Genomic DNA, 9348 nt, shown 5'->3' with positions numbered 1-9348 from the left:
AGTTTTGGCAAATTAAAAATCAACCTACATCTGACACATAAAGCAGTGACTGAATTACAGACAGCAGTGTTTTCATGTGTCTCACCAGTCATGCAGACATCGATAGTTCTCCCATCTTTACAGTATCAATTCTCCATTATCCACAAAGTAAAGAACCCTCATAGTCTTTAATAAATACAATAAAGTGTTTAAAATTCAAAAGCGAAAAACAAGCAGAAGTACTCGACGGTGGTTGGGAAACACTTTTGTCAATGAAAACTCTGAGAGAGCTGACAGAGCAAGCAGATTTCCAGCAGATAAAAACACATTGCTTGGCGCTGAGGCCTGCTGGCTGCAAAGCTAAAGATCAGAACCTGAAAATTCTGTGAGAGACTTTGTGCGAATGTCACGGATGTCGTCCATTTGGGAGGACGCCGCGTAATCCACTTCACCTGGGGCCCTTGTATACGAGGATTGAACGTTCTGCCATCCATTTATACAAATGGATTTAATACCATTGTTTGTAATCGGATTGAAAAAAAACACCCATGTAAACTGGACCAATGCTACAGCCAGAGTTCTGACAAGAACCAGCAGGACAAATATCAACCCAATATTAGCTTCTCTTCACTGGCTTCCTGTTCCTCCAACAGGATTTAAAATCCTTCTTTTCACCTATAAAGCTCTTAATAGCCAGGCCCCAACATAACTTAGGGTCTGTTCAGTATATTCCTGTAAAATCCAGATTTTCCAGGGTGTGAAAGCTCCCCTGAACTCAGATCCAGATCTTTCAGGTGAGCTCTGGACCCCTGGAATTGCCCTGGTCTCAGAGAGCCTGTTGGTCCATTCACCAGCTGCAGAGGGAGGACGTCAGGTGGACCTCAATGCATTTGAATAGCAGGATGAACAAAGCCAGCGCTGCCAGTCAGAAGAAGCAAATAAAGAGTCAAACTGTCTGGTGGGCAGATGAGGAGTGGTGAGGGAGAGCAGGCGCTCACTGATAGATGAACGAGACTGTAATTCACGGTTGTTTCAGGTTCGCCAATGGCTGCTGACCAATAGCTGGCAGCTGGGGCGGGACTTCCGCTTTTGGTCCACACCAATCGAATGAGCTGTATTTCCTCTTCTGCCTGTCTGGTCAGTGATCATTTTGGCTGACGGCTCCCCCAAACAAGCAGCTGCATGAAGTTGTCATCGCGTTTCGTCCAAGGTGTTAAAATTTACACTTAAATCACGCTCTGAGCAGATTCACCCGTTCACACACCAGTCCTCATTCCATCGACTCACTATGGAAAAAAACATTTTGATAAAATGCAAACAAATAAGTAAAGTGACATATGAGTCGTGTCTGTCCAAGTTCTCCTCACAGACCAGTCAAACGTCATTAAATCTGATGATTTATCGTCGGCCCGGCATTACGAGCAGAACCGGGTTCCACCCGTTTAAAATCAGCCCGTAATCCTCAGTTCGCCTCCAACACACCCCACAAACACAAACCACCATCTAACCAATGCCAGTCTGCTCCCCTGCAGTTTTAAAGCAGACTTTAAACAGATACCAACAGACCTCTGACATGTGTATTAACAGGCTCGTTAAAAGAAAAGTCCTCAAACATCGAATTAAATTAGAATTAAAGGCACAAATGTTACGAGGGAATGTTGGCAGACAGAAGTGTTGGATCCTGTTACTTCGTTTGCAGCTTGTCAGCCTCTGACACGGTTTTCATTTTCCAGATTCTTTTCTGTTCTTGTGACGTTACCGTGTCTCGCTCCGGGTTTCCTCGGCTCACCTGTGCTGAAGCAGGCGGCTCCGACGGCGACGTCGTCCAGAGCGACGTCGGCGGTGGAGCCCGGCGCCCACACGGCCGTCACCTTCAGCTGAAACCTGCACACAAACACACACACTGACTGGAGGAGGCTTTCCCCTCTGCTCTGGAGAAACACCGTCTCCTCCAGCCAGTTCACGAGTGAAGCGTGTAGAAACGCCGACACGTCACACCAGAGCGGCGTTTCGGTGACCCCTGACCTCTGGACCAGCCGGTACTCACTCGTGCCGGAGGCCGGTCAGCTGCAGCGCGACGGCTTCCCAGTCGTCCGTCCAGGGGCCCTTCCTCTCCCACACCAGCGGCGCCGCCGCCGTGCCGTTCTCCTCCACGGACACCGACAGCGAGCCGTTGAACTTGCCGTACACGTACAGAGAGAAGCGCATCTGCACAGTCAGAGGGGCAGAGACTCAGACCGACGAGGGCCGGACGAGAGAGGAGGCGTTCAGGAGAACGAGCGCAGAGCGGGGAGCCCACCTGGCAGGCGGCGCTGGAGACGGGACGAGGGAAAGCAGCGCTGGACACCGAGGCTTCCTGGAGGGAGTTACTCCCCCGGACCCGCAGAAACAAGATGTGCCCTGAAGGAAGCAGAGCAGGAGATCCATGAGGCCACGTCTCTTTCTGTGGGTGTGCGTGATTTCCTCAGATTTAGAGTTTTTCTTTCTGATTTCTGTGACTGAACCCAGCAGACTGTCTGACGTCTGCAGGTCTGGTTTGAATCATCACTCCGGTACCTTCCTCTCGTTTGGAAGCTGAAGTTAAATCAATACTTTATATTTGCGTGAATACCTGTACTTCTACCTGAGCAGAAAACTTCCCGCTTCTTTAAAAAGTATCAGAAAGCGTCAGAAGTGTGAAGTGTGTCTGGAGGCAGAGAGACGGCCGAACCCCAGTAGCGTCTGCAGTCCTGTTCCATGACTCACAGCCCAGGCTGCACCTTCCTGTCGGCTCTTCAGCATGTCCACGGGTTTAATAGTGTCTCTTTTCTTCCATTACTGATTTTTCTAAGCATTTCGTTTGATTTTAGCCTATTCACTAACATATACACACATGCACTATTTATAAACTCCTTCTATATTAGAATTGATGAGTTTTATACACTGCTTGACCTGGATAGGAATTTATTGTTGTGATATCTTAAGAACAGAATCTTGAATCATTATTAGGAATGACTCCATGGAAATTGGCCAAACTCATTGGGATGTATGACTACAGTGCACACAGCTCTGCTGAGCTGTCTGCTGTGCTTCAGCTGCAGGAGCAGAGATCGAGCAGAACGCTGCACAGTGCAGCCCATTGGAAGTAGCAGCAATAAATTGCACATAAGCTGAGTGGGCCGAAGGCTTTTTAAAAACTAGGAGAACCTGACGTTTATGTAGGACAGGGAACGTATCGCCTGGGCAAAGAGAGACAGCAGCTCTGCAGCGATTTCATCAAACAGTAATCCGTTTCTGGTCTGATGAAGATAAGGTAAGTTGTTGTTTTTTAAACAATCCAACACAGAAATAATGCACACACACACACACACACACACACACACACACACACACACAGACGGACGGCCGTGCGCGCTGCAGACCTGGCGTGCGCTGCAGGGTGACGCCCTGCATGTCGTCCTGCTCCAGGAGCCGGTCTCCAGCGACCCTCCTCCAGCCGGAGAGCCGCCTGGACACCGACCAGCCGCAGGAGTCTCGATCGAAGGAGCAGTAGGAGCCGAAGGGAAGAGCGTCTGTGGAGGAAGCAGCACGTTGTTCTCATGTTTCAGCGCAACACGCCCCCCTGCTGATAAAACGGCCACCTCGGGCCCCCAGTTCCTCCTCCAAAGCAAATAACACAAAGTCTGAGGAGTGCAAATTAAATCCTTAAGGAGATTTTTTCCCTCTTTTTTTATGTGAACACAGACTTGTTGTTTTACTCTCCTCTCTTCTTCTTTCCTGTGAACTAAAGAGGAACGTGCAGCGGGCCAGACTGTCCTGATTTCTGCGTCTCACAGTCAAGACGGATTCTTTTTTTCTGCATACAGCTAAAAAACAGGAAGACATCTTTCAGCTGCAAAGTGAAAACTCCTTTCCAACAACTTAAAAGCATGAAAAGATCAACAGTCTTTGAACCAAAACACTGAGGAGGACAGGCTCAGATTAAAAGTCTATTAGAAGATAATCATGCTGGGAAAAGGCCTGAAAACTTCAGGACTGACTTGGTGTTTTCACCTCGTCTCAACATATGAGACTCAGGCTCTATGTGCATCTCAACATACTGGATTTGGGATTTTCCTGACCTACAAGGTGAAATTAGAGACGACTGAAAGTGTTAAACTTCCCCGGAGACGGCGTCTCTTTCTGCTTTCTGGTGATTTATGCGCTGAACCGTATCAGGCGTCTCTCTGTTGGACTCACTCTCCGTCTGTTTAACAGGAAGCTGTTTATTCAGCGCCGCAGAGCGCCGGGAGTTTAGCGTTACAGAGCCGAGGGGAGGACGAGTGCGAGCGCTCACGGCGGACGGACGTTACTCCTGGGCCCACTGAAACAATCACGCCGTGGCTGCGACCCGACTCCGGTCCCCGGGGATCCAGCGCTCGGCGCCGTAAATAGCTCCGCTGCATTGATGTCATTAGTCAGACGAGGCCTGTGGAGCCTGGCTGGGGGTGAAACGCTGCTCTTTGTACAGAATGATTGATGTTTCCACAGAGGAGGAGGAAATGTGTAATATGTCGGACTGTGAAGGGCTCCTTGACTCCCTCGTCACACACTTTCTCCACAGCATGGATTTTTTTTTTGTTTGTTTTATTTTTTCTTTTGACAGACATGAATGAGTCCGCAGGAGACGGATCGGTTTCTAACAGATTGCTAAATATTCCTGCTGTTTGGAATTTCTCAACAAGCCTGCTGAATTCCTCACTCTGCCATCAGAATGCTTCAGTCTGAAATACAGATTTACAATTCTCTGATTCAGATAGTGAGTTACAGCCTCCTCAGTCCTGCGTTCTGCTCCGCTGGATAATAAATTGGCCCTGCATAACTCTCCGCCGCACAAACACAAACACACTTATAGACACTGCTGACGGTCTCAGATTCGGCCCAGTGGTGCAGATCAAGCGCTGCCAAAAGCGTTTTTCATCCCCAGATCTCATCTGTCTCACCGCAGACGAGGCCCTCGTCCTCCCCGAGAGGACAGTCCGTGTGGAAGTTGCAGACTTGACTGGGGTGGATGCAGCCGCCCGAGTGTTCGCAGTGGAAGGAGTCTCCGCAGGGGGCGCTCAGCTGGGTGTACTGGTCTTCTGAAGCGTCACAGAGAAGCACAGGGAAAGGAGGATTGGATTTACAGAGTAACCCCCTCCACCCTCCGCTGGAGGAACCACTCCGTCCTAATCCTCGTGACATTACAGCGAGATCTAATCTCTGGACTGAGTCTCTTCAGTTGCTTGTTGTTGTTTTTTTTTTCTCTCTGCTGTAGAAACCTGAGACGCGCTGCCAGACGTGTGTCTGGAGGACCAACAATAACTTCCGAGTTTAAACCCAGTGCACAGCTGGATCTGCATCTGGCCGCTCGGGTTGCTTATCAAAGGAAACCGTCACGACCACATGTGGAGACAGCAGAGATAAACTCACCTGACTCACAGCCCAGGAGCTCCAGAGAGTCCAGAGCGACGGCGGCGGCGGCGGAGGAGGAGTCCTCTCCCGCTCCCACACAGGAAGTGTAGACCAGGCTCACCTGGAAGGGTTGGTCCACCTGTCCGATGGCCGCCTCCAGCACCTCCCACTCCGCCCTGCAGCAGCCGGGGAGCACAGCAGTCCGTTTCAAAATACGCAAGTGAAAGAACAGGGAACTCAGGGTCAGTCATGCTGGAAAGACATGAAATTACTTTTTCAATCGCAGGATTTTCATTAAAACGACCTCAAAGTAACGAGTGTGGCGTAGCTTCAGAGCGAGTTTCTTCTAGAGAAACAGGGATGTTCTGTGACGACGCTGCAATGAATCATTCCATTTTAATGGTGAATGTGCTTTAAACACTCTGTGCATCCAGACGCTCTCTCCTCCGGTCGGTGTGTGATCAGTGTGTGTGTGTGTGTGTGTGTGTGTGTGTGTGTGTGTGTGCCTCATAATGAAATTGCAGAGTGCATTACTCCGCAGGCCGTCCATCCCTCCACTGTCGTGACCCATTACGTCTAACTCTGTTTGCAGCGTTGGTCTCCAGACCGGAAGGCGGAGCCGGCCGCAGATCAATAGGAAATACCTGTCCACCGCTTCCCAAACAATACCCGGGGGGCCGAGGCCTCCGCCCGGCCACGGCCCTCCGGTTTGTCCCACGCGGTCAGCGGGGAAATCTCTCCTCGTTTCGCTTTAGAAGTAAACGGATTAGTGTGTCTGGAGGCCGGTGTCATGTTTCATCGCTCTGAACTCAGACGGCCTTTTGTTCGTTCTTCAGGCCGACAAGCTCTTCAATCAGCCGCCAAACAGCAGCAACAAGCGCATCGGTAAATGAATGAGCGCATTAAGGGGCTGCAGAGGCCCGGTGCATTGTGGGAGTGTCTCTGCAGACCTGTGGCCGGCCCTCCGGCGGCGGTGAAGGACTTGAGAGTGAACGGCGAGGCTGGAGAGGACGGGTTTGATCAGGAGCGTCAGGTTCCCTCCGGCCGGGCCGGACTCGAACACGGCCACCTGCAGGAAGCAGAGCGAGCCGCTGGCAGGCAGAACCGGGCTGGTCAGCTGGTGTTCGCAGCTCCCAGAAGCCTCAGCGGCAGGCGAGGCACTCAGAAGGAGGAAGTGCCCTGAAGAAAAACATCAGCCTCATAAAAATAAGAGGAATAAAAGGAATAGAGGAATAAAAAGTCCCCAGTGAACACTGGGACTGATCTCTCACCGTCGGGGCTTCCTGCTGAGTGGTCGGTCTCGGGTAACGCCCCGGGCGTCGCCGGCTCGGTCTGCTGAGGCGACGCCACCGACCAGGAACTGTGGTTGTTTGACGTCGTCCAGAGACACGGAGACTCAAAGTCACAGGAGGCAACTGCAAAAGGTCACAGGTCAAACACCGTCCTCTTTAGAAAGAAGGAAAAGAAATGTGAAAGAATTGTTTCAGTTGTAACATTAAAACTAAACAGATTGAACTACTTTAAAAAATTAGTTCTGGGCAAGCTGAGCTTCCCTCTCATGATGTGGCCTTTGAGATGTAGGGTAATACGATCGTGACTGCTGTCAGCTCTTTTCAGAAATGAAATCATATCTATGAATTCAACAATGAGTTTCCAGAGAAACCCCCAAAACAATGTGATTCAATACAAACACGAGCCAGAGGCCTGAGAGGAGACGGTTCGCTGGGACGTCTGCGGCTTGACGTGAAAAGTAGAAACATGACCATTTATTCCAGGAAAGCCGAATAAGCCTTTAATTATTTGGTTGTAAAACATATTCAATCCAAATCCTGGACAGGAGAGCTGTAAACACAGGGCGCAGAGGTGAAATGCTTTCTGACTTAAAAGAAAGAAAAAAAAAAAACCTGTTTTGTTCAGCACTAGTTTACAGAGTCTGGATCTACACCTGGAAGAAGATCCCAGACCGTCACTGCTCTGGACCCGTCTGGATCTCCACTAAATCTAATTTAAAATACAAATCTGTTTAGCTGCCAAACAGGCAGAGGCTTTGTAAATACAGTGTGTGTGTGTGTGTGTGTGTGTGTGTGTGTGTGTGTGTGTGTGTGTGTGTGTGAGGAGGATACGAATGAAGGAGGCGTTGGAGGCATCATGTGATGACTGAGGAGGAAGCAGCTCGGCGGTCAGAGGGCCTGCCGGACGCCTCGGGGGGATTCAGCCAAAATACACGGAGCTTTGATTCAATTTCAATTTATCTAATTACAAAGCACTTTGCATTTCATGCACCACTTAAAAATGATCTTCCTTTGATAACAAATGACGAAGAAAAAAATAATTTCTATCTGTTTTTGTGGCAAATTTTTAAATTTCAGGAGCAAACCTGAGCTGGGACGGAATCCTGCAGAGGTTCTCCTGCTCAACAGCAGCAATTCTGAGAAGGTTCATTCTCACAAACTCATCTCTGACTTTTAAAAGGACTCCAGCGCTCGTCTTTCTAACCGTGTTTATAAAATCAAAGAAGTGCTCCTGTAATCACTCCAGCCAGTCACATCAGAGACGATTCTTTAAATGTCCTTTTATGATTTGTTTTTTACTTTGGCTGTCGTCTTCCAGGCGACGTGGAAATGGCTCATCCGAGTAGTTTTCCTGCAGAAGTCTGTCGAAAAGAGCGTCGACGGTGCTGCTCACTGTGGAGAGACACACACACACACACACACACACACACACACACACACACACACACACACACACAGATGTCTGATTATCAGATGCAGGCGGGTCATGCGTGTGTTTCATGCATTTCACATCACACTAGCAGCAAGGTTGTTTTTCTCCGCTGCGTTACGGAGAGCTGGGAGCAGTCTAGAAGGTGAGGGGGGAGAGGACACAGATCTGCCTCTGAAGGCTCCAAACTGCAGACTTTATAAAGCGAAATGAAGGTAATACGGAGAAACAAGGCTGTGTTTGAAGCTACTCATTAGAACTGCATTCATTAAACCCATAATTAGTCTCGCTAAGAGCCTAAAGTCGTGATTCAATCCAGACACATTCTTAACACTAGTAGAACTGCACTTTTATTGGAACACCGCTCTAAATGCTGAAACCCGACTTGCACATTCTCTGCTTTTCAAATAACAGGCCAACAAACTGTCATGATGATTTGAAAAGAGGGAGAGCGGCTTGAAGACGAGCTGGTCCGCACTGTCACTGCTGCTTGATGTCAGGGAAGAGCTTTAATAGAAGAAAGTGGAGCTCTGGCACCAAAACAAGCCTTTAATTCATCTCATATCATATCAGGGCAGACGATCCATCAGGAGCTGGTCTTCAGGAACCAGCTGCTGCTTTTCAGAGTCAAAATCCTCAACGAAACATCTGCGAGGACGATTTCCCACCTGTGTTTACTTCTGCTAACTTTCATCCCGCCTTGTGGTTTAATGCGCTCAAGAGTGGAAATCGGTTGTTTCTCTGCAGTTTATGCTGATTTATGGTGATTCCGACAGCGCAGAAGACAAAACGCCTCCGGCGGCGTAGAAACCCTTTTTCTGTTTGTCTCGGTGAGCCTTTCACTCCCCAGAAGCAGATAAATAAACAGACCCAGACGGCTTCATCCTTTTAGACACGGTGTTATTTTGGAGAAAGTGTGTGTCCGTGCTGGAGGAGCGGGGGCGGATCCCCTCACACTTCACTTCTGATGCCGCTAACGGGCGTGACGGGCGAACAATGGGGGCCGTGGTGGGTCACGGCGAGCCCCACAGCTCGCGCTCTGTTTCCACAGCGCCCCAGGCAAGGTCAAGCAAGCCGGGCAGAACACACTGAACTCTTCAAACGGCCGCTCATCAAAAGCAGTTAGTGATGGCAATGCGGCGCGGGGGTCGCGGGGTCGTGCATCTGTATGGCAGCGGAGCCACTCGCTGGTAATTATGGAATAAAAGCGGCTATGGATACACGGCTCAACACGGA

At 49.6% G+C, this 9348-nt stretch overlaps 1 protein-coding gene across 1 annotated transcript in view; it reads right to left on the bottom strand.

The window, feature by feature from the left end:
* The window catches only part of ltk (leukocyte receptor tyrosine kinase), an 85895-nt gene that overhangs the window by 56422 nt on the left and 20125 nt on the right, over positions 1-9348 (bottom strand). The window contains exons 2-10 of the mRNA XM_030116845.1: positions 7983-8075; positions 6663-6806; positions 6342-6570; positions 5410-5567; positions 4941-5078; positions 3381-3530; positions 2279-2379; positions 2027-2187; positions 1769-1863 (exon numbers count right to left, since the gene is read on the bottom strand). Of these exons, the coding sequence (XP_029972705.1) occupies positions 1769-1863; positions 2027-2187; positions 2279-2379; positions 3381-3530; positions 4941-5078; positions 5410-5567; positions 6342-6570; positions 6663-6806; positions 7983-8075 (1269 nt within the window). The remainder of the gene's footprint in view (positions 1-1768; positions 1864-2026; positions 2188-2278; positions 2380-3380; positions 3531-4940; positions 5079-5409; positions 5568-6341; positions 6571-6662; positions 6807-7982; positions 8076-9348) is intronic.

Source organism: Salarias fasciatus, chromosome 19 (assembly GCF_902148845.1).
Source record: "Salarias fasciatus chromosome 19, fSalaFa1.1, whole genome shotgun sequence".
Lineage (NCBI taxonomy): Eukaryota > Metazoa > Chordata > Actinopteri > Blenniiformes > Blenniidae > Salarias > Salarias fasciatus.
Note: the sequence above shows the minus strand (reverse complement) of the source record. Positions and strands in the feature narration are given on the sequence as shown.